This window comes from Anser anser (genome assembly GCF_964211835.1).
Source record: "Anser anser genome assembly, chromosome: 10".
Classification (NCBI taxonomy): Eukaryota; Metazoa; Chordata; class Aves; order Anseriformes; family Anatidae; genus Anser; species Anser anser.
In genome coordinates, this window is record NC_139730.1 from 291,881 (window position 1) to 314,147 (window position 22,267).

The 22,267-nt window shown below is 59.6% G+C and overlaps 2 protein-coding genes across 14 annotated transcripts in view; one reads left to right on the forward strand and one right to left on the reverse strand.

Moving 5' to 3' along the window:
• Window positions 1–9,167, reverse strand: part of PPIP5K1 (diphosphoinositol pentakisphosphate kinase 1) — a 52,668-nt gene extending 43,501 nt beyond the window's left edge. For 2 of the 12 annotated variants that reach the window (XM_083850204.1, XM_083850203.1), the window contains exons 1-6: window positions 4,266–8,761; window positions 3,770–3,944; window positions 1,455–1,650; window positions 1,276–1,366; window positions 541–626; window positions 150–304 (exon numbers count right to left, since the gene is read on the reverse strand). In XM_083850204.1, coding sequence (XP_083706330.1) covers window positions 150–304; window positions 541–626; window positions 1,276–1,366; window positions 1,455–1,650; window positions 3,770–3,916 — 675 coding nt within the window. In that variant the 5' untranslated portion in view covers window positions 3,917–3,944; window positions 4,266–8,761. Of the gene's footprint in view, window positions 1–149; window positions 305–540; window positions 627–1,275; window positions 1,367–1,454; window positions 1,651–3,769; window positions 3,945–4,265; window positions 8,766–8,961; window positions 8,982–9,116 lie in introns of those variants that run through there. The other 10 variants (XM_083850196.1, XM_083850205.1, XM_083850199.1 and 7 more) reach the window with 9 other exon arrangements.
• Window positions 9,168–9,610: 443 nt separating this feature from the next.
• Window positions 9,611–19,993, forward strand: CKMT1A (creatine kinase, mitochondrial 1A). 2 transcript variants are annotated; one of them, XM_083850271.1, is made up of 9 exons: window positions 9,611–9,760; window positions 15,932–16,130; window positions 16,582–16,677; window positions 16,810–17,031; window positions 17,482–17,567; window positions 18,609–18,732; window positions 18,920–19,054; window positions 19,369–19,494; window positions 19,744–19,993. In XM_083850271.1, exons 2-9 carry the CDS (start codon window positions 15,969–15,971, stop codon window positions 19,858–19,860), a joined length of 1,068 nt encoding a protein of 355 aa, XP_083706397.1. In that variant the 5' UTR covers window positions 9,611–9,760; window positions 15,932–15,968; the 3' UTR covers window positions 19,861–19,993. The 2 variants fall into 2 exon arrangements, with proteins under 2 accessions (XP_083706397.1, XP_083706396.1); XM_083850270.1 differs by lacking the exon at window positions 9,611–9,760 and adding an exon at window positions 10,003–10,322.
• The last annotated feature ends 2,274 nt before the right edge of the window (window positions 19,994–22,267 follow it).

Here is a 22,267-nt window from a genome sequence, read left to right on the forward strand (position 1 = left end):
GTTCAACTAAAATTTCTAAGAAGTTGTATTCCCCAACACAAAACCTTCCTTTCTCCTTCACCTGCCCCAACACTCCCTCCTGAAGCCACATGCATCTTTCAGACCCACAAATCTGTTGGTCTCGACACTATAACTAGAGATCCTCTCACCTTCCGAAAGAGCCGCTGGCTGCCCCCACCTGCTGAGGTTGGGTAGTAAATATACACATTATGATCCTCAGCACTGACCGGCTTCTCTACAAATGGCTTTGGGAAAACAGCTCCATTTACTTCCACGTGGTCCTCTCCTTCCACCAAGTTGCACTCTGAAGACAAAGCAGAGCAGCAGCATGTTAGGAAAAGTGGAAGCAGCCCCTGTGCAGAACTGAAGCCCTTCAGTCCTGGCCAGTAGGCCCAACCAGCAGAAACGGCTTTTCTCCACCAAAGTCAACAGACTCGTGAATCAGACCTGCTTGAGCTGATTATCAGTGCCCAACCTCTGCAGAATATCTTAAATAGTACAGTATGTGCAAATGGCTTTCAGAAGAGCCTGGGCACTTACCTTCCGGTCTATCGGGGTCTCGATTGAGGACAGCATAGCGGGGCAAGTCTATTCCCTCTTCTTGAAGGATCCGATACACTTCACGCCTCGAGAGGACAGAAACAGTGAGATTCAACAGAAGAGTCTGGAATGAGGAAACTGAAATTCCTTCACTACAATTACACCTCTGGGTGCCTGTCAGCACCTGCAGGAACACTGCTCACAACCCAAAAATACAGTGGGAGGTTTGGTGTCTAGTATTAGCCCTACCTGTATACAGCCAAAGCAGTTTGTACGCACTGCGGTACATGACTACAAGTTAGTTTTACTAACTGGCTAAGAAGCCTCTTGAAGTGCCTCACCAACATACCTTCCTTAGGGTCTGACTTAGCCTTGCTGCCCCCAGTTTCTGCCCCAGAATGCCATCCCACTACTTGGCTCTCCTACTAAGAGGGTAGTCTTTTTGTCTTTGGCACAATAGTCTCATTCCATGAGACCACTTCCACATCCTACTTCATTTGGCCATTCCTTACAATGCATTTGAACCAGAAGACAAAACATGACAAGTCTCAATGGGTTTACCCCCAGATCTACTCCCCTTCGTGTTATGGGGAAACAACCCCTAAAAGCCTTGCTAAAGTACCCTTCCTTCCCATCTCATTTGCTTGTGGCCAGGAAGAAGCTTGCACAGCATGCTAAGGACAGAAAGTGGACAAAGGAAGAGGGAAGCGGCTTTATTGGATCACAGACACTTACCTGTCCTGGATATAATACTGCATACCAAGGTCATTAATCAAAAATGGCTTGCACAGCTTGGCATATGCAACTGCTTTATCCAGAGGGAATCCTGAAATACAGAAAACAAAACAAAAAGAATGAATGGAAGCTCCCTTGTCCAGATCTTAGGTAGGCTAAGGCCTGCTACAGACTTTTACCTTTGGAGTGGAAGGAGATTAGGCAGTCACAGGAAGGCCAGTTCTCCACTGGTTCATTCAGAATAACATCTTCCCCCATAATCACAACTGTGATATACTCAAACTTGCACAGACGCTCCAGAATTTGTGTCATGGGCTTTGACTTGGACTTTTTGGTCATGGCACAGATTCCAACCACAATCTGCCGTTCAGGTGGCTAAAGTGAAGACACAGACTGTTTTAGTTCAGGATCAGCTGCTTTACTGAATTTAAGCTCTAAGTGTACAAATGCGGCAATACTGAACAAACACAAGATTTTCTTCCAATCCTAAGAACTCACAGCCCTTCCTAGACTCAGACCATACACAGTTCCAGCTCCCACTAGATTCCACTGGCGGATGTCATTAAGGAGCAGCCCAAAATGATTGTTTCTTTGCCGGGCAACATGTACCTCCTCCTTTTACAAGGTACTAATGCTATGGTAAGAGAAAAAAGTATCTGGCACCTGAATAAGCAGCAGGGACTGGAATCCTCCCTCGTATTCTCTGGCCCACAACTCACCAGGACAAGTTGCAGACTTAAGAGGACTTACAGAAGAGCTGCATATGCTTTATGGCAAAAGACTACAGCAGGAGCTCAGTCTGTTTTATCTGAGAGGAAATGAAGGGGAGATCACAACAGCAAGTAGTTGTGAGTAGAAGAGAAACAGTATTAAGGGCTCTTCCATATACTTGACAAAGGTATAGCAAGATCCAGTGGGACAAATTTAAGTCGAATAAGGCAAGATAGAAGGCCTGTATTCAAAAAATGTTGGTAACTGTAACAGAAGAACAGGATAAGGTCTGTGTTGGTCTTTCCATCACTGACGGTTTTTAATCAAAGACTGGATGTTTTCCTGATGAAGTAATTCTGGTCTAAGCAAGATCAAACTCAGTAAGGTCATTTGAAGTGATACACACAGGACTGTGGGTTACACGGCACATGCAAGTGTGGCTTCAAACTATAAGCTGAGACTTCAGAAGTTACCTGCACTGACTTGCAAAGCCAAGGGCTCAGGTTCCACAGCAAAAATAAAATGCCACAAACACTGGGCACTCCCATCACTGGGCCATCAATACTGTATCACTGTATCCTTCCTAAAGCTGAGTCCCCACGTGCTGCAGATGTATTTGGTATTTCAAGGCAATTTCTGTCAGGAATTTACTAGAGGGGCAGGCAGCAGAGGACTGTGCAACACCCTAAAGCATCTGCATGGGGGAAAAGCAACTTCTCATAACTTCAGAGGAGGAAATGTCACTTTTAACGTGCCCAAGGCACCTAAACTGTTTCTGTGGGATGGACTGGTGTTTTCCTCAGGAACAAAGTGAGGGACATTCCACTCCACTCTACAGTACTTTGCTCAGCCCATTCTGAATTAAAAACAAAAAAACAAAAACAAAAAACACTAAAGCTATCACCAACTTAAACAAGTCCCAGCTGAATCACCAGAATGAAAGGATGGAAGGTCAAGAGTTCCTCTGCCTCATAGTAGTGCCCTCGCCCACGAGTCTTGCAGAGACAAGTTCAAGCTATTCACTGGTTTCTCTGCACTGCCTTTGGAAATCTACTTTCCCGTCCTTAAAGAGGAGGTCAGCATATGCTGCTGATGACCTTTCTTAACTGTGCTAGAGGATCTACCTGTGTTAGCCCCCCCGGGCTGCGCAGAGACAGGATAACAGCTGATAAAAGTTCTGCAAGGTCCCTACATACTGTACTAAGAATAAGTCAGAGCAGTTCACCACGTGAGCAGTCCATTCAGCCCACCAAAAGGCAAGATGATTTCAGTGGCATGAAGCTCCTCTGAACAGAAGCCCTGTACAGAGGCCGTTGTGGGGACTGAAAGGGTGGGCTGAATAGAGGCCAAAAGTAGTCAGGAGCTGGAGATCATTCTCCTTTCTGCAGCCTGTTCCTGGAGGCTACAGAAAAGAGCAAATGCTTCCTCCCCGCAGACGCTTCTCTGCCCTTATTCACGGTTCCTTCAGTTTTCCTCAAAAAGTTCCCTGGTAAAGCAAAAGGTTTACAGCAGTATCAGGGTTAAGTTGCTAGGATAAAGAAATCTGCTGTTGCAACTGGAAAAGACCTGCAAGTGAAAAGGCTAGAATTTACTGCAGCACGAGGCACCGAGTCTGGCAGCATGTCAGTGCAATGCATCTTTCACATGGCTGTGCCACACGGCCTGGTGCCATGTTCCCCACAGTCCTGACTGTCTGTGGCCTCAGCAGGAACCATGCAAAACCTGGCTGAAACCCAGGAATTCTGCACAGATGCTCCAACCCAGAATGCCAGGACCTCCTTACCGACTCCTCCTCTTCATCATCTTCAAAGAAATCGGTTTCATCCGTCTTCATGTTTGATTCCAGGAAGTCTGTCTCATCATCCCTGGAGCCGACGACAAACCTGGGAGTGGAGTTCTCTCCCTCACTGGAGGTCGTCAGGGACGACATGGCAGCTTCGGTGGCCGACCATCCCGCTCTGGAATCACAGTGCGCAAAAAGTGGTAAAGAAGGGCCTGAGCCAGGGCTGATGCCACTGGGAGCAGGTGAGGGTGGGCAGGGCAGGGACTGAGCTAGAGTGAACAAGTCCAGGGACCCGCTGCCCAGGACAAACAGGGAGAGCCAGGTGAGATGAAGAGAGTCTCTAGGCAGAGGTATGCAGGAAGAGACCCTCAGGGTGGGAGGGGATCCAGGACCCAGAACCATTTTAGAAAGGTAGCTCCATTGTGCAATGAGCCCTTTTGCAGCAGCTGGGAAAGGGACAGTGTCGCTGCTAGCGTTGAAATAATTTAAACCTTACAATGATGCATGCTCCAGGCCTCTCTTTAAATCATGGAATGGGACAGTAGACTTGCTCGCAGCCTTGTACACCCAAACTGGGACTCGGAAGTTAGGAGGAAACTTAGGAGAGTGACGGTGACTTTCCAATCACCAATTTTCATCCTTCTAGCTCAAGAAGACCTAAAGTAACAGAGAGAACAGTTTGAGAGACATACGAGTTTGCAGGGGAGAAGGGAAAAGGAAGGACTGACAACTCTTTGGCAGGTAAAGAGGACACAAAAGAAGCAGCGGCTTGCAGGTCAGGACTTCTAAGTTTTGCAAGCTTGGCTCTGATTTACTCTTTGACCATGGAGTCTGGTTATCCAGATACAAGCCGTTCTTTATAAACACTAGGAAATGAGCACATCTTGCACAATCGCCTACAGGAGCAGCACTGTCGGCCACACAAGCAACTGAGTTGAATGTACAGTATGCATGACCTGTACAGACCAAGGACACAACTGTTCAGCTCTGTCCATAGCTGTGCACACATAAATGTCAAGTGGTTGCCCTTTACTTTGATTTCCCCACACAAATGGGGAAATGGTTTCCCCATGGTGAAAAGCTTTCCTCCCTCTATTCCAGCCAAAACCAGTACAGGAAGTGCAACCTCGAGAAGATGACTTTGTAAACGCCTCATGCTAGTATTTCCTACAAATGCACACTCTACCACTGCTTCTTGTACTCTCACGTGATCTCCATCCTTCCCCAGACTGACAGTTACTGCACTTCCTCTTTTGAGGCATGCCTGGCCTTAGAGCCAGCATATCACAGGAGAATGTACCACCACATACAACTGGATTCCCAGTCCTCCCTGACAGCTCTTCACAAAACAGAGGAAATGCACCCAAATGCCACCTGCCTGCTGCCAGCACAGTTTCATGGTAGGTGCAAATCCCCTCACCAAGAACAAAGGAGGGAGACTGACTTCATCCACTCGAGCAGGGCGGGAACAGGCAAAAGAAACAAATATACAGCGGGCAATCCAGCTGCCTCTGAAATCTCCAGGGAAATATGGATAAAACTAAGGTATGCCTCCATGCAGAAAGGCTGCACATTCCCAGAAAGGACAGGAGAGGTAAGAGCTGAGCACTCACGGAAAGCACTGGAGCAGAAGCGCGCTGGACAAGTGCCCAAAGCCACGCCACGAGGCGCAGGCTTGACAGCAAGACTGTCAATTCGCACACCAGATCTGCCTGGGGAGCCCAGGCCAGCAAGAAGACACACCAAGCCCAGCTCACACCGGTGCACAAAGGCCAGTGCTGCCTGCTCCTACGTGCCGCTTGAGGCACAGTGCACACCCAACACATGAGCATCCAGATTAGCGAGAGTTAAAGCTTTAATCCACCGCCCATGCTCTCAGCTGGCGGTAGCAATAGTACTGGCAGACCAGGCTACACAGGCATTTCTACTGTGTGCGCCGTATAATCCTGCTACTTCCACACAAGGACAAGAGGAGGATTCCCAACATACTCAGGAACCGTTTCTGTTCCTTGGCCCCGCTGCCTCTGCATGCCAGCACAGAGTAAGACCTTAGCAAGTTCACTATCAGCTTGGTGGCTGATGACTTAACGAAGTAAACCACGCAAGAAGAGGAGGAGGACCGTCTTCACCAATCGCATACTCTCCCCTCCCTCCTGGAAAAAATAGATCAAGCAGCAGGAAAACCTTTGGCCTAAGAACTAAGAAAGCAACAGGTTCTCTACATTCCTGCTTCTATCCCAGAAAAAAAAAAAAAAAAAAGCAACTTCTGCTTTGCTCTGCAACTATTTCTGGAGGCTATGACATGCCATACTAAAAACGAGTGAAAACCCAGAGCCTCAGTGAAGCCAAAGGCCACTGATACATCCAGCATGCCCTTGGTGTTAATGGGATAAACCTCGTTATCTCAGGTTGTTTCTGGTGAGAGGAAAGGGACAGGGTATAAGCAAAACCTTTTCCAAGTTTCTGTTTAAAGCATATCCCTTCTCTGACTGGCTTTCTACCAACCACGGCTACAGTCACTTGATGAAACAGTTACAGGCATAACTCAGGTATGCAAAATTCGGACAGACTGCTGCTGTTAAAGGCAAACAGGCAAGAGAAGTACCATTCTAGTGTAACAGACAGATTACATGAGGATTTGCCACCATGCCTGAATCAGCTCTAGAGCTGGGATATCAAAGAGTTTATATGACAGGAGGAGAGCAACATCTGTTACAGAAACAGTACTAGCAAGGTTCCTGTACGGTGCTCAGCCTACATCCTCCCTGCTGCTTTTTTTCTTCAAACCTAGAGCTGTGAGAGACCCTGGCAGTACGGGATGTTTGCTTCTCACACAGGTGTCCTGATGGTTCTACATCATTCTCACTGCTCCCTGGGCTAACTGCTCCTACAGCCCATAGGTTCAGACCAGTTTCCACTTGCTAAGAGTACTACAGGTCTCTCACCTTTCACAAATCACAGCAAGAAAATAAAGCATTAATGTTGCTGGCTGTACCGTCCAAGAGAATCAAAAGCCTTGACACGACAATGGCACACACACACAAGTTAAGCATGGTTCTTATTTTGAAATATTCATGCTTGCTCATCCCATCACAAATATATGAGGAAGTACGTACCAGCCACTCCAGCTAAAGACATCCTTGCACTCTCCTCCAAGGACAGCTATGGTCTGCTACACAGTCATACCAAAGGTTAATGTAATCACCTAACGGCAAGCAGAAACTGCTGACACACAACCCGGAACTGAGATTTAAACTTTGCCTCTGAGTGTTCTGGGACCAATTCAGCTCTCTGGACTACCTTGCATTAGCGATAAGAAATGAGACGTAAGTTGTTTCCAGGTTCTCCAGCAGATGAATCTGGTGGTGTTCTGATAAGGATGTTCACAGCATGGAGAGATTTATTCTTTGCGCCCAACTTCTGAAGTACCAGAAATTTAAGTGCAGAAAGGATGATCATATCTTGCATTAACTTCACACCCAGCATGGCATTAACAAGTGAAAACTATGTGGGAGGGGTGTTGTTTTTGATCGATTAGTTTGTTTTTTTGTTTGTTTTTAAAACAAAGCCTGTTATAGTTGCAGAAGCACTACTTGACAGCACAGTCTCTACAGCGGAGAGCTGAAGGACAAGGACCGCCGTGGTTCTGGCATGCGGTGACCAATGAAAACCAGTCACATCGCCAGTGGCAGCAGCCACAGGTGGCTGGGAGAGGCTTCTGCACCCCAGGGAGCCTGGGGGAAGCAGCAGAGCGGAGGTCAAAGGAGTGCAGGATACCACTGCATGCAAACAGGCTGTGAGGATAAATGAGTTTACAGAACCCCATCCTGACTTAGGCAAGGTCAAGTACCCGACATATGACTACCTTTACGAATACACATAGCTGACACTTTAAAATACTTACGATCATCAGTACTTTAAAAAAAAAACAAAACTTATGCCTTGACCCTGAATGTATGATCAGTGAAGTAACTGTACCAAAGGGGTCATTTCCATGGTCACAAGGACTATTTGTATTAAGGTTAATTACATACTTACACACAAAAGGTGAAAGCTGTACTCTTATCAAAAATCAAGTCACAAACTCTTAATTGCCTCAGAAAAAAAACCACACGCCTATTTCAGAGTTAATAATTAAAAGCTATTTGGACTTGGTGTATTAAAGAACATTTTCCATGTTTTATTAACAAAGAAGTTCAACGTCTTCAAAATCGGGCAGCTGAAGTCATGCTTCTAAATATACTGTTCTGCCTGTTTGAACAGCACTGTCAGTAACTGCAAATCTATCAACAACTTCAAACCCAGAGAGGGTGCAGCAATGGTTAAAACACGTTTCCTGACTAGGAGCTCCTTCTTCTACACAATGCCTCTGCTTGCGAATCCAGCAAAAACCTGGTGACTTACATCCTCTACGTTTGAGCAGCTGTTATATTGTTCACATAGCAAATGCAGGAGTAAGATCCACTCTTGACTTATGAAATTATTTTATGTTTTTTTTTTAAGAGATTTATAAGATTGTTAAGCGTGAAGCTTTACAGCATCAGAATTTCTGAGCCTGTAATTGTTAATACAGATTTATTAGCAATTTTAAACATAAAATATTATTTCCTTTTTTTTTGATAAGAAAGATCATAAACAAGTTTAGAGACGTTTGAACTTTTAAAACGTCGTTTGTTATGTTCGTTAGCCTCGGTTTGTTAGCGTACAACCTGTGGATACGTTAGCACTTAACGCTCATTTTTCCCCAGCCCGGGCTGCAGGCGGGCCGGTAACCGCTCCGGGGGCAGCCGCTCGCACGCCTTACCCTGCCCTCGCACGCCGAACGCGAGGCCCGGCCGCCGCTCCCCCGAAGGCCCCGGCGGAGCCGAGGCTGCCCCGCAGCACGGCGGGGGAACGCCGGGGCCGGGGCCTCGCGCGCGGCGCGGCGGCAGCGCCTGGCCACGAGGCCGGGCTCCGGAGCCCCGCCGCGGAGCCACGGCAAAGCCGCGCCGGCCCCGCCGCCGAAGGGACGCTCGGAGCCAGCGCCCGGCCCGCCGCGGCACGGCCCGCCCGCAGCGCCGGGGGCGAGGCCCGGCCCGCTCCGCCCGCTCCCCCCCCGCAGGGCCGCGCCGAGCTCGGCCGCCGAAGGGCGAAGGGGAGGCCGCGGGGGGGGCCGGGGCGCCCCGCGCCGAGCGGCGGCCGCCGACACCTACCCGCCGCCCCCCGGCGCCCGGCGCCGCCCGGCAGCGGCGCCCCCGCCGCGCCCCGTCCCGCCCGGCGCAGCCCGCGGCGGGGCCGCTCCGCCGGCGGCGGCGGGGGGCGGCGGCAGGGGGCGCCCCGCCGGGCGCCGCCATTTCCCTCCGCTCACCTGCGGCCTCCGGGCGCACCCTGCGCGGCCGGCGCGGCCGGCGGCCAATCGCGGCCTGCTGACGGCCGCCGCCGGCCAATCGGCGCGGGGGGGCGGGGCCGGCCGGCCGCGGGCGGGCGCGGCGCAGCGGCCCCTGGCGGCGACGGGCGGCGCTGCGAGGCCGCGCGAGCCGCGCGCGCGTGGGCGCGAGCGGCGCCGCCGGGCCCCGCGTTACCGCGGCAACCGCGCCGCGCGGCCCGGCGGGCGCCCGCGTCCCGCGGAGCCGGGCCAGCTCCGTGAGCCCTGCGCCGCGGGGCGGGGCGGGCCCGCAGCGGGCGGGCGGCGCGACCCGGGCACGGCCCGCGGCGCTGCCGTCCCGCGGCGTTCGCGGCGGCGGAGCGCGGGGCGGCCCGAGGCCCGCGCTCCGCGCCCCGGCGCTGCCGCGGCCGCCGGGAGCACGGCGCTTGCGGCCGGCTGCCCCGGCCCGGCCGGACCCGGCGTGCGAGGGCAGCGGGGGGGATGCCCGGCCGCGGGCAGCGGCGCGGGGCGCCACGGTGACAGCAGCCCGCCCGCCCCGGCACGCATCCCGGGCCGCCTCCCGTCCCGACACCGGGCCGTCGGGGCGCCTCGTCCCGGCATCCGCGCCCCGCCGCCGCCGGCTCCAGGTGCGCGGACTTTGCCCCGGCCGCACCCTCGCAGTCGCGGGCTTCGCCCCGCTGCGCCGTGCCCGCCTGCGGCGGCGGGTGCGGGGCGAGGGGCGCGGGGCGAGGGGCGCGGGGCGAGGGGCGCGGGGCGAGGGGCCCGGGGCGAGGGGCGCGGGGCGAGGGGCCCGGGGCGGGTCGGGCGCGCGGCCCCGCCGGCGCTGTCCGGCGCGCGGTGCTGAAGGCGGCGGCGGCGGCCCCGGGGCGGGGCGGGGCGGCCCGAGCAGGTGGCGGTGCCGTCGCGGCCCCCCCCGTGCCGCCGGCTCCCCGCCCCCCGCGCACCCTCCCGCCGCCGCCGCCGCCGCCGCCGTTCCCATTCCCATCACGTCCGCCGCCCGGCCCCCGCCGCGCTCGCTCCGCCGCGCCGCCGCTCCGCGATGGCCAGCACCTTCGCCCGCGCGCTCTCCGCCCGCCGCTCCGCCGGCCTCCTGGCCATGGTGGGCGCCGGCTCCCTCGCCGCCGGCTTCCTGCTCGCCCGGGACGCGGTCAGCGCGGGCGACCGGCAGCGGCGGCGCTACCCGCCCAGGTACCGGGCGCGGGCGGCGGGGGCGCACGTGTGGGGGGGCCGGCGGCGGGCGGCGGGCGGGGGCCGGTCCCCGCGGCCACGGCACCGGGGAAGGGCGCGGGGCCGTGCCCCCCTCCCCGTCCCCAGCTCCCCGGGGGCCGCTCGCGTCCCGCGGCGGGGAGCGACCGGGATCGCGGGCAACCGAGCCCGGGGAGCCGGGCGGCGGCGGGGGGAACCGGGCGGCGCGGCGGCGGCGGGGGGCTCGCCCGTGTTGGCCGCCTCCGGCGGGAAGGAGCAGCTCCGCCTCGGGCGCCCGTCCCCGAGCCCAAGGGCACCGGGGCCGCCGGGCGCGGGAGGGGCGCGGGCCGCGGCGCTGGAACCTCCGCTTCGAGCTCGGCCTCCCCGGGCCGGCACCGGGCCGGCACCGGCACCACCGTCCCGGCCGGCCCGGGCTGCGCCTCGCGCGGGCGGGTCGGCAACCGGGAGCAGCCGCTGCCGCGGCGGGCCCGGGGGCGGGCGGAGCTGGACGGGGCTGGGCAGCGGAGGGGGCCGGGGGCCGGGGCAGAGCTGGGACCGGCGGAGGCGGTGAGTCCGTCCGGCGGGGACAGCGTTGCAGAGATGTCAAGCAAAGAAATGCCCCGAGCTTGGCCCGGTTGTCGCAGGAGCCAGTGGAGGCTTGCCAGTATCCTGGTGGGAACAGGACGGAGCAAAAGGAAGGCTGCATTTTCTCTCGTCCTGGCAAAATACCCTGGAGCTCTGTCCGTGAGGGCCTGTGCTGGAGCAGAGGCTCCCTGGCTGCCCCGCGGCTGGCTGTGGCTCCTAGCCTTTCACCACTGGGCTGTACTGGTGCCTGACGTTGGGCCAAGGACTTCTCCAGGGCGTTAAAAAAAGGTTCCCTGACGGTCCTCGCTCTCCCATCTCATGGCAGATTCTAAAGGGAGAACTGGAAGGGCCCACAGGTCCCGCTAAGGCTGAGCAGTTCATCCTGTCCTCCCAGGCAGAGCTGTGCTGGAAGATGTGGGGTGAAGATGAGCCCTGAGGTGTGTGATCGGGACCAGGCAAGTGCCTGGAAGGTGGGCGCAGGGCTGAGCTGGGCCAGGCGGGCGCGTGCTGCCTGGTCTGGCTAAGGGGTGCTTTTGGGGTAATGCTGGCTCTGTGTGCGGGAGCTGCTGGCCCTATTTCCACAACCTGTGCTTGATCCTTTAAGCCAGATAAGTGTCAGAGCTGTGGAGCAGTGCTAAGGTTCAAGCTCCAGCACAGAAGTTTCCGTGTCAACCCCCCCCCCGCTTCAAACTGCTCTCTGCCAAGGGGGACCAGGCACGTGGCTGCCACCAGCCCTGTCCATGCGGAGGCATTACCTACTGCTCCACTCACCACCGTTTGCCTTAGCAATGAGGAAGAGGAGGTCTCAAGGCCAGCAGAGGGGTGGCAGCTCCCTCCTGGCCCCCACGCTGCCTGGCCCCGAGGAGTATGGGGAGAAAAGCACAAGACGGGGGGGAAGAGGGCAGAGCTGCTTGTGCCTCACGGGGACAGGGCAGGGCAGGGGAGAGGGATGCTGTGGCTGCCAGCAGGCCCTTCCCCTTGCGCTGGCAGCCTGCCACAGGTCAGATGCAGGTTGGGAAAGCGAGGAGAGGTGTCCCCCCCATCCTGATGCCAGCAGGGACTGTGTGCAGTGAGGGAGAAGAGCGGGGAAGGAGGCGGCGTGTCGCTGCTCCAAACACATGCGGCTGCTGTGATGCCTGCACCAAACACCGTGTTGTCAGTGAGCGGTGCTGCTCTGCATTGCAGGCTGAGAGCTCTGCTCGTGCAGAAAGCTGTGCTGAGAGCCAGCTCTGGTGCTCAGACGTGCTGGGTCGGGCCATGGAAACGGGATGGAAATGGAACGAGTTCAGGGACTGATGAAGATTGGATGTTACTGTTTATTCATCTCCTGAGAGGACTGTGCTTTCAAGCTTTCTGAATGACTGAAGGTCTTCACTGAGTGAGGATGGAGAGGAAAATCCACTGGGACCTGTGACACCCATCTGGTGTGGGAGAGGCAGGCACTCTGCCTGTGTTCTGGCCCCACAGAGGTGTGCTGGCATCTGCAGGCAGCTGGCCTGTACCCCGCTGAACCTGAACACAGAAGTGTCCCCTTGCACACTCGAAACACCTGCTGGGTGGGGGGCAAGCTGGCAGTGCTGTGAAGGTGTTGCTGTGGCAGGACCAGTGGGCTGGGGGAAAACAGCAGGTCAGAGTTAATGCTGAAAACAAAGACGGGGCTGGGAGGAAGAGACAGGCACCATCTGTGGGAAACAGAGGCTGAGATGAGTCTGGGGGAAGGGATGAAATCCAGGGCAGGGGATCTGTCAGGGAAACACTGAGATGAGCTTCCCGGGAGGGTGCATTTGGCTTTTGTGATGATGCTGACACTGGACAGAGCCCCAGGGTGAGCCACAGCACCCTGCTCTGCAGGGCAAGTCATCCCATCTGGGGACTTGCCCCCTCTAGGTTTTAAGTCAAACAATGAGAGGCATTGGCAACAGCCTTCAGAGATCTCTGCATCACACAATGGTCGAATGGTTGTCAGAGGTACATATGACCACACTCTGGGGGCACGGACGCCCCCGTCAGCTTTCTGACACCTTGGCGTGGAGGTGCCCGCCGCCAGGCAGGGTCCCGCAGCAGCCACGTTTGAGCAGTCACGCGGAGAATCCCAGCCCCTACCCCCCCTCCCTGCGTGAGCAAGCCGCATGCTCCGCTGCCTGCCGCAGCCTCGCTGGCACCAGCTCCTCCCGCAGGGTCCGCGGTGCTCGCCCCGCACAGCCCCACGCCTCGATGGAGGCCCCGCGCAGCAGGGGTGGCCTCAGCGGGGTGTCCGCGGAGTGCACCTGCAGAAGCAGCAGCCGGTGACGCCAGGAAGGGTGCCGGAGGCTGCAGGATTAGCCACAGTCACGGGGAGACGCACAGGCTGCCGCTCCAGGAGAGTGGGTGGGCTAATACTGCCTGTTGAGCACTTTGCAGGTCTCCTGGGTGAAGCACCCCTCGTGCAAGGGCAGAGAGGACGGTCACTGCAGGCAGCCCCGTCCCAACGGCGTGGCAGCACCGCAGTGCTGAGCTGGCTCTCACAGCAGCACGGCCAGTAGCGAAGTGCCCACTCCCAGCCGCGTTGTACTGGCAGGCATCCATCTCCTGCTGGAAGAGCTCCCAGCCTTTGTGGCCAGGGAGCCTGACAGGAATGCACCTCGTAGCTCAGCATCGGGGCACTGGCAAAGAAAAGCCAGCTCTGAAGGGGCCGTTGCTTTAATACCGTTTCTGGGGAGCAGAACCAAAGGGCAAGGGAATCCCAGGAAGGCCAAGTGCCTTGTCACCTTCCTGCTTGTGGCAGAGGAAACCTGGACACCCAGCAGAGCAGAGCGCCTGCTCCCCTTGTCCTCCCCACGCAGCCCCGGGAAGCAGCCCAGGCAGGTGGCAGGGCAGTGCCCTGTGCAGCTCTGCTCTAGCTTTTTTGGAAGTGCTTGTGAGCACAGCACTAAGAGCACTAAGCATGTAACACCTTCATCCCCTGCATTGCCCTGCTTATCCTGGCACCATCCAGCTTAGTTGGGGTTCTCTGGAAAGGCTGAAAAGAGATTGCCCAGATTTGCTGGCTGTGATTCAGGGCTGTTCTGGAGAAGGGTGTGTTTGGGCCAGGAACTAAATCAGCACTGCAGCAGGCACAGATCCTGGGGCAGGGTCTTAGGTTTTAGTCTCTGAACTCTGCAGTGGAGGTACAGACTGACCACAGCAGTCGGTGAGCTTAAAACTACAGCATTCTGTTTTCTGCAAGCAAGCTTGCTCCCCTTAGCAACCTTTTCTGGCTCTCTGGACGTAGTCCACTGACACCAGGAAAGCAGAGTGAGCTTCAGTCCTGGCATGCCAGGCAGTGCTGGGGGTAGGGAAGGGACGTGTCCAAGTGTCCCATTCTGATCAGTGTTTTTTATGAGGATGTCTCTCCCCAGGGAGACATGGATCCATAGCCAGCTGATGGCAGGGGCAGGAGCAACAAGGGAGGCAGGGGCAGGATGCGTCCCATATACAACAAGCCGTCCTTTGAGCTGAAGCATCTCAACATGGCAGAGAACTGTGCGTGGGCTGGGGGAGCAGCCTTCAGCCGGACAGGCCTGCGGCCCGTTCCTGCCTGGCGCAAACGCCTCCTTGCACGAGGCCAGGCTGGAACTGCCAGTGCTTCCCCACACAGTGTGGCAATGAGAGCCCGACCTCCCTTTCTTTCTGCAAACTCCGGAAGCCACAAGCAGCAGCCAAGGCGTAGGCGTGGGGCCAATGTGCGTTCCCCAACCTGCAGACGCAGGGGTGGGGGCAGCGGTGGTGCTGACAAGCACAAAGCCCAGCTAAAGTGGGAAGGAGGTCAGGAGACGGCCTCCCACTAAGCTGATTAGAGGGAAGCATTCCCCTAATACAATAAACTGCTCCAGACTGGTGCAGTTCCCACCAGCTGCAGATCGGGGTCAGCCGATTTCCTGCCCCACGGTGCCTGAGCTGCGTGGGGTCAGGGCCCAGGGGACAGCACCGAGTGCGGGCAGACGTGGGACAGGGCCCCCAAGGGTTCCGTGCCCCGCTGCCCCGCTGCCTGCATGGGACGGGCTCGTGCCCCTGGGCAGACCCTGGTGCTGGGAGCAGCTGCCCCTCTGCAGGAGAAGGCGAGCAAGAGCCCCCATGGCCTGGCCAGCCAGCCCCTCCACACCCGGACCCTGCGCAGGGCTGTGGCTGACGTGGCAGCCCAGAGCCCAGGAGCCCTGGTACGCAGCTGATAAGGAGCCGCACCCTAACAACCGGCCCAGGTTTGCTCATGGACTCTTGTCCTTGTGGCAATATCAGCAGTCAGCTTGGGCTGTTCTCTGCCCTTGCTGTGTGATGCCAGCGGCTGCCTTCCTGGGCAGGCAGCGTGGCTTTCCCAGCCCCCCAGAGCTCCCCTGCACATGCCTGCCCTGAGGGTCTCCGTGGGGCAGGAGCGCTGGGTCCCGGTGGCAATTTAGCAACGGATGGACAGCTCCGCACTGCCACGCTGCTCTCACTCCCACTCCTCAGAGGGAAACAGGGAGAAAATACAATGAAAAAAAGCTCGTGGGTTGAGATAAGGAGCAGTTTAATGAAAGGGAAAAAAAAAAGTCACGCAGAAGCAGTAGGAGAAAAAAAAATCCCTACTTCCCATCAGCAGGCAACATTCAGACATTTGTTGGGAAGCGGGGCCTCAGTACATGTGGTTGCTTGGGCAGACAGACACTTTCATAACGAGACTCCCCCCTCCCCCCTTTCTCCTTGTTTCCCTCCAGCTTTTGTCACTGAACAGACTGTCATACAATAAGGAATATCCCTTCGGTCGGTTTAGGTCAGCTGCCCTGGCATTGTCCCCTCCCCACCTCTTGCCCACCCCCTGGCTACTGGCCTTTGGAAGGGGTTGGAGACAGCTGTGATGCTGTGCCAGCACTGCTCAGCAGTATCCAAAACGTTGGTGTGATAGCAATAGTGTTCTAGCTACAAGTGCAGAGCACGGTAACACGTGGGCTGCTGTGGGGAAAGTGATCTCCGTCCCAGCCAGACCCAGTGCAGATCCCCTGGCCCCAAAGGCTCATTGCTCTCTTGCCCTGCAGTGCCGAGTACCCTGACCTGCGGAAACACAACAACTGCATGGCCAGCAACCTGACGCCAGCCATCTACACCAGGCTCTGTGACAAAGCAACCCCCAATGGCTGGACCTTAGACCAGTGCATCCAGACAGGTGTGGACAATCCTGGCCACCCCTTCATCAAGACTGTGGGCATGGTAGCTGGTGATGAAGAAACATATGAGGTGAGTGATGGCCAAAGCCCTGCTGTGCTCCAGGCTCTCTAGGGTGGCTGCAGCAGCCGTGGCAGTCCCGGTACCTGCGGGACATGGCGTAGCTCTGGCCCGATGTGTGCTGTCTCTTGCTGGCCTGGACCCAATCCCTGGGATCCAGCAGCCTGAAGTATTATCGCTCACCTCCTTCTACTCAGCCCAGGCAGCTGGAGCATGTCCCCATGGGGACACAGGGCTCCTGCAGAGCAGCTGTTCCTGAAGCCCTGCAACCTCCTCCTCCTTGCCCCTGAGCCCTACTTGTCTGGGCAGTGTCTGCCCTGTTGGTTGCCATTGTGCTGCGGGATGTGAGGTGACCCCAGCCACCCTCTGTGGTCCCCTGTGCTGCCATGTCCCCGGTGCTGGTGGCAGGGGCTCTGTGGGACGCTGGATCTGAAGAGCTGCATGCCGTCCCATGTCCTTCCAGGTGTTTGCCGAGCTGTTTGACCCTGTGATCCAGGAGCGACACAACGGGTACAACCCACGCACCATGAAGCATGTCACGGACCTGGACGCCTCCAAGGTGGGCGAGATGGGCGGCAGTGCCACATAGCCCTGGCTGGGAGCAGGGTCCCCTTCCTGAGCCTTGGTGGACAGGGCGATGCTCAGCACCAGCACCACCCCACCAACACCCCACGGCACCTGTCTGTTCCAGATTAAGTTTGGCCAGTTCGATGAGCGCTATGTGCTCTCATCCCGGGTCCGGACGGGGCGCAGCATCCGTGGGCTGAGCCTGCCACCAGCCTGTACCCGTGCCGAGCGGCGGGAGGTGGAGAAGGTGGCCGTGGAGGCACTGAACGGCCTCTCTGGAGACCTGGCAGGCCGGTACTACCGCCTCAGCGAGATGACGGAGAAGGAGCAACAGCAACTCATTGATGTGAGTTGGCACACTGCCTGGCCAGCCCTGGGGCAGGACCCCATCCCAGGCATCACCTCCCCAGGAGGCCATGGCCCCCTTCCCCAGCCCCACGGTCCTGTGGGACCAGGGCTCCCTGCCCCAGTGGTGCAGAGGCTGCTTATGGCGCTTCTCAGCCCTCCTGGGGGAGGACGGAGCTGGCTGAACACGGCCCCAGCAACCCATGTGCCCCTCCGGCTCCTGCCCCGTGCCCCTGTGTATGCCCAGGGGAAGGCAAGATCACCAGCAGCCTCTGCCCACCCAGTCAGGAAGCAGGGAGTCCTGACCGCAGCTGGGACAGCAAGCGAGCTCACCCCACCAGGGACAGCTGCAGTGCATCGCCTGCATGGCACACTGGGACCAGAGAGATGGGGTGCCACAGCTTCGGCTGTGCAGCCCCAGGGGGCATTTTGACTCTCTGCCTCCTTCCAGGACCACTTCCTCTTCGACAAGCCGGTGTCCCCCCTCCTGACAGCGGCAGGAATGGCCCGGGACTGGCCCGACGCCCGAGGGATCTGGTGAGGATCTTCCCAGCCCTGAGCAGCCAGCAGGGCAGACAGGCAGGGGGACACTGCTGCTCTGTCCAGCTGCCCCAGCCACACCGCCCATGCTCCCCTCACTCCCTGCACTGCAGACCCCAGGCTGCCATCGCCCCAGCTCCGTGGTGGCGGCAGCTGGGCCCTCCCTGCTCACACCCAACCTGGGGTCCCCTTGCAGGGTTCAGCCCCTTGAGCTGTGCAGCAGTCAGTGGGTGTCTGCTCCTCACACAAACCGCAGCATCTCGCTAAGCGGTGGGCAGCTCAGGAGCCGGCCATTTCAGGCCCCTGCTGTCAACTCTGACCGCTCTTTCCAGCCTACAGCCTCCCATTCTCTGGGCTGCCAAAAACCTGTAACTGCCTTCTGCTCCCCAGGCAACCCCCAGTGCTCCTTCCTGCTCTCTGCACACTCTACCTGCCCCCAGATGTATCTTGCTACAATTGCTTGTTACCGCTCGCTCCCAGCATCTCTGCACACCCACACAGCATCCCACGCACCCGCGGAGCAACAGCCGGCACATGCGCTTGCCCACACCGCCCTGGCAGGCACAGCGCTTTTATAGCAGCCTCAGGGAAAACACCTCCATGTCACAAACGGCTCCAGCCGCCCCAAACCCCAGCGCTCCAGAGTGCACCTCACACCTCGCAGCCCCTCCTGCTATCTGTGTGGTGCAGGAGCCGTGTCCCTGCCCCAGGGTCAGGAAGGGCTGGCACCACGCTGCTCCTCCCCAGCAGCGCTTGCCCGTGCCCAAGGCACCGGAGCCAGCATTTGTCACCCACAGCAGTGCGTGTGGATGAACGCTGGCCCATCTTTGGGAGCATCTCCTGGCTGTCTGCCTCACTGCCGTGCTGTGCTCTGGCAACATGCTCAGCTGTGAGAGCTTGGATCCAGGGGCAGCATGGGCACCGGGGCTGGGGGGGGGGGTGGTGGAAGCAGGGCACTGCTGGGGCTGGCACAGGCAGCTGTGTGTGCACGGGGGCTCTGCTGGCTGCCAGCACCGCCAAATGCTGCCCTGTCCCTAGGCACAACAACGAGAAGACCTTCCTGATCTGGATCAATGAGGAGGACCACACACGCATCATCTCCATGGAGAAGGGTGGCAACATGAAGCGCGTCTTTGAGCGGTTCTGCCGGGGCCTGAAGGAGGTGAGCACCCACCGGCCGTTGCCGTGCCAGACCCACAGACAGGTGGACAGGGGCACGCAAGGCCATTGCAGGGTTTGTGTCCTGTACTGTCCCAGGGCTGGGCAGCACCCAAGTGGCAGGAGTGCCTTGCTGAGGGCAGTGCATTGTGCAGTTGGAGGCTGAATTGCTTTTTGCACTTCTAACCCAGGTGGAGCGGCTAATCCAGGAGCGAGGCTGGGAGTTCATGTGGAATGAGAGGCTGGGATACATCCTTACCTGCCCCTCCAACCTGGGCACCGGGCTGCGAGCAGGCGTCCACATCAAGCTGCCGCTGCTCAGCAAGGTAGTTACCACGGCTCGTTTTGTGGGGAGCGAGCCCAGGGCTGTGGCAAGCCTCAGCTGCCAGCACAGGGAGCCCAGCCTCGTGGGGAGGCGCAGGACTGCATGGGACCAGCCCTGGACCTCATTCAGGCTCACCAGGGCAGTGAAGCATACAAGGGGCCGGACCCGCGTGTTGAGCTGGGTCTGCTCAGGGCAGGGCCCACAGACGGGGCTGTGCAAGGTGTGGGAGGGCTGCCCTGGGGAGCAGTCGGCTGCAGTGGCCTGGCTGCCTTGCTGATGGTTGCACTGAGCACTGACGTGTTCTCTGGGCACTAGGACAACCGCTTCCCCAAGATCCTGGAGAACCTCCGGCTACAGAAGCGTGGGACAGGTGGTGTAGACACCGCAGCTACTGGCAATGTCTTCGACATCTCCAACCTGGACCGGCTGGGGAAGTCAGAGGTGGGTGCTGGACAGAGATGCTTTTGCAGCAGGTGGTTTGGAACATGTGCACAACAGGCCCTCAGCTCTGGGTCTGTGTGCTGGGGCTGGCACATGAGGTCTGCGGGCTGTACCACTCTCCTAGAGGTGGCAGCATGTGCCCTTCATGCAGCGCGGTGGCCGGGACCCTTGCTGGCATGGCTCAGCAGAGGCCTGGCTGGGGCCAGGACAGCCCCTGAGTCAGGATGTGTGTGTGTGCCCCCGGTGCAGGTGGAGCTGGTGCAGCTGGTGATAGATGGCGTGAACTACCTGATCGACTGTGAGCGGCGCCTGGAGAAGGGGCAGGACATCCGCATCCCCTCCCCGGTCCCGCAGTTCCGGCACTGAGCTGGACCACGGCAGCGCCAGCCCTGCAGGACCCAGCTTCCCGCTGTAGCTTACGCCATCGCTGTGCCCAGCATGTCGCTGCGTTGTTACCCACGACGCGCCAGGCCCGACCCCATAAATGTGCGCTGCTGTAGCTATGTCTCAGTCTGCTCCTTACTCGAGCCCCACAGCACACCCAGCCCTGCCGACCGCCCCACCCAGCCTTGTGCCTGCAGAGAGGCACCTGGACAAATCTATGTTTCTTGCACCTGTCTTGAGCTTCCCTCAAGAAGCTTCACCTTCTTGAAGGAGCTTCACCTTCCTTGAGCTTTCCCTGTGCCACTGCTGCCCTAGGGAACAAGCCTGAGGGGCCTCTGGGGCTGCCCTGGTCTGGGGGCTGCGAGGGGCTGCATGTGGGACGGGAGCTGGGAGGCAGCAGGCTGCCAAGAACTGCTGGGACAGGATGAGCTGCAAAAAGCAACTCTTGTGTCACTGCAGGCAGAGCTGGGTTCCCATCGCCACTTTATTAGAGGGATGCTCACAGAAAGCTCTGGGGCAGGCAGAGGAGGAGAACCAAGGTGAAACCAGAGCGGAGCCCGGCTCTGTTCCTGCCTGCAGGAAAGAAAGTGCTTTCAGAGCAGAGCGTGTCAGTCCTGGCACTCCGTGGAAAGGGCTCACATCCCTGCTGCTGCTCTGAGCCCGTCACAGTGCTCGCACACACGCAGACCTGCACACATGCACGCGCACACGGCTCTGGGCAGAGAGCGGGCCGCGGCAGTCCCGGAGCTCGCCACCCGCGGGACCCCCGCGGCCTCCGGCGGGCTCTGCCCGGGGCCCGGCGCCTCCCCGTGCTGCCGCGCTCCGGCTCGTGGGACGACGGGGACGGCGCGCTGCGATAGCGGCCGGGCCCGGGACTTCGAGACGGCCGCGAGGTCTCGGGGCACGGAGCCGTTCCGTCCCGGGACAGCTCCTGCAGGGCAGGCAGGGCCGAGCTGTCCGGCTGGGTTGCAGCCTTGCCCGGAGGTCGCGGCCCCCGCGCGGATCTGCGCGTGGGACCGTGTCCGTGCCGGCCTCGTGCCCCGTCCCCCGCCCCCGCCCCGCCACCACGCACGTTCCCAGAGCTGCCCGCACACAAAGCCCCGCGCGTGGGGTCAGCCCGGCCCCTCACGCCCAGCACCAGGGGATGGGCTCCCACGCGGGACACGGGTCGAAGGTGCGGGACGGGTCCCGGGCACGGCCCCGTCTCGGCGCGGTCTGCGCTCACCCACCGGCGCCGGGGGCCCGCAGCAGCAGCAGCCCCAGCGCGACGCCGGGACGGGAAGCCGCCATCCCCGTGCCCCGCGGCAGCTTCCGCGCCGGGAGCCGGCGGGGGCGGGGGCTCGGCCGCGCCGTGCGGACGAGCCGGGAGACACGAAGCGGGGGCAGAAGCAGCCGCTGGAGATCACTCGATCCCTTCCTGCGACCCGACCGCTACCTGCGCCTGGGCGGGACGAGACCGGCCCGGGCTCACCTTGCACCGGGACTGTCGGGGCTGCCCCGAGCTGAGCGAAGGAGGGACCGGCGGGCGAGGCCTGGCTGCCGCAGGGCTGCCCGCGGTGCCCGGCTCCAGCCCGGCCACTCTCGCCCTCCGTGCAGCTCCCAGCCCTCCCCCCGACAGAGGCGGCCCCGGAGCCCCCCGAGACGGAGCCGTGCCGCAGCCCGCCCGGCCCCGGCCCGCTCACGCCGTTCCTGCCGTCGGGGAGCGCCTGGCGCCGCAGGGCCGACTCCGGCAGCCTTCTCTCCGGGCCTGTAACCCGAGGCCGGGCTGCCCGCTCGCCCCCGCGCCGCAGACAATGCCCGGGCCGTTGCGTTACTGCATTATTGATGCCGGGGGCCGGCCCGCTCGGGGCCGGGGAGGGCAGGCGGGGCCGAGGCGAGGGGGCTCGACCTCCTCCTGGGCTCGGCGCCGGCCCCCTGAGCCGCACGGCGCCCAGCGGTACCGTGGAGCCCGCGACAAGGGCGGCGGCGCCTCCTGCCGGCCCCGCAGTAACGGGGCAGGCGGCGCCCCGCTCCCCCTGCTCCCCACGCAGCTCAGGGCTGCCGGGGGCACCGAGCACCTCCGCAGGCGGCCCAGCAGCAAGGACCGCGCTCCCGTCCAGCGGCTGAGCAGCACGAATCACCGCTGCGCGCCGCGGGGCTGGGAGAGGCCCGCAGCCGGGGCCGGCTGGGAGCGCCTCGGTGCCGGGAGCGCTGCCCCGGGAGGCCGGGGGTCGCGGTGGATGGGCGCCGGCGGGAGCGGAGCTGCCGGCGCCTCGCACCGCGCCTGCCGTGGGCGTGCCGGAAGCCTGCGGCGGGGCACCGCCACCTGCCCGGCGCGGCGGGCGGGAGCACCGCCCTCGGTGGCGCAGGCAGGGGCTACTGGGCGACAACACCGGGGCCTCAACGCGCC